Source organism: Hyaena hyaena, unplaced genomic scaffold (assembly GCF_003009895.1).
Source record: "Hyaena hyaena isolate Hyena2069 unplaced genomic scaffold, ASM300989v1 scaffold_5118, whole genome shotgun sequence".
NCBI lineage: Eukaryota > Metazoa > Chordata > Mammalia > Carnivora > Hyaenidae > Hyaena > Hyaena hyaena.
Genome location: NW_024085906.1, coordinates 1 through 1,122, shown reverse-complemented (window position 1 = coordinate 1,122; position 1,122 = coordinate 1). Strand labels below are relative to the sequence as shown.

Sequence of the window (1,122 nt, the reverse complement as noted above, 5' to 3'; positions counted from 1 at the left end):
TCAACCTTTCTCCTAGCAGGCTTCCCTGGCCTGGAACGGGATTATCCCTGGCTCTCCATTCCTTTCTCCTGTATCTATGCTATGGTACTCTTAGGGAACTGCCTGGTGCTGCATGTGATCCGGACAGAGCCAAGCCTACACGAGCCCATGTTCTATTTCCTGGCCATGCTGGCCCTCACTGACCTGTGCATGGGGCTGTCCACAGTACGCACAGTGCTGGGGATCCTGTGGGGCCTGAGCCAGGAAGTCAGCCTGGATGCCTGCATTGCCCAAACTTACTTCATCCATGGTCTGTCCCTCACAGAGTCTGGAGTCCTTCTTGCCATGGCTTTTGACCGCTTTACAGCAATCTGTAATCCGCTGAGATACACATCCATACTAACCAGTGCCAGGATCACCAAAATTGGACTAGGAATTCTAGTTAGGAGTTTTCTGTTCATCATTGCTCCCATAATCCGCCTAAAGTTTTTCCGCTATTGCCGTTCCCACATCCTCTCTCACTCTTTCTGCCTTCACCAAGACCTACTGAGACTCGCATGTTCTGACATTCGCTTCAACAGTTTCTATGCCTTGGCTCTGGTGATTTGTATCCTTTTGTTTGATTCTGTGTTAATTATTGTATCCTACATTCTGATCCTGCATTCTGTCTTGGCTATTGCATCCCGGGAGTAGCGGCTCAAATCCTTGCAGACCTGTGTGTCCCACATCTGTGCTGTTCTGGTTTTCTACATCCCAATTATTGGTCTCACCATGGTGCACCGCTTTGGGAAACACCTCTCTCCCGTGGTCCATGTCCTCATGGGCAACATCTACATCATCTTCCCACCCCTGATGAACCCCATCATCTACAGTGTCAAGACCCAACAGATCCGAGGCAGGATTCAGAAGTGGTTCTCCATGAAGAGGGAATAAAACACTTTAGGTTACACAGACACAAATGGTTTATATTAGAAGACTTCAGGTAGGCAGAGGGAAGCCATATATTTATTTAAGGAAGTTAAAACTAAGGCAACTGAAACCTGAGACTTACAGGATATGCCATATCTTGGAAGATTTAGTAATTAAACCCAGGTTTCCCAATTTAAATATAATGTTGGAAATTTTGTTAGTAGAGTCACTCAT

General features: G+C 46.6%; 1 protein-coding gene across 1 annotated transcript; it reads left to right on the top strand.

Moving 5' to 3' along the window:
* Positions 1-6: 6 nt before the first annotated feature.
* Positions 7-912, top strand: LOC120227823 (olfactory receptor 51V1-like; the record flags this gene model as incomplete). Its single annotated transcript, XM_039225836.1, is given in 1 exon segment — positions 7-912. A coding segment is annotated over 1 exon segment (906 nt), but the record flags the coding sequence as incomplete, so codon positions are not given.
* Positions 913-1,122: the final 210 nt, after the last annotated feature.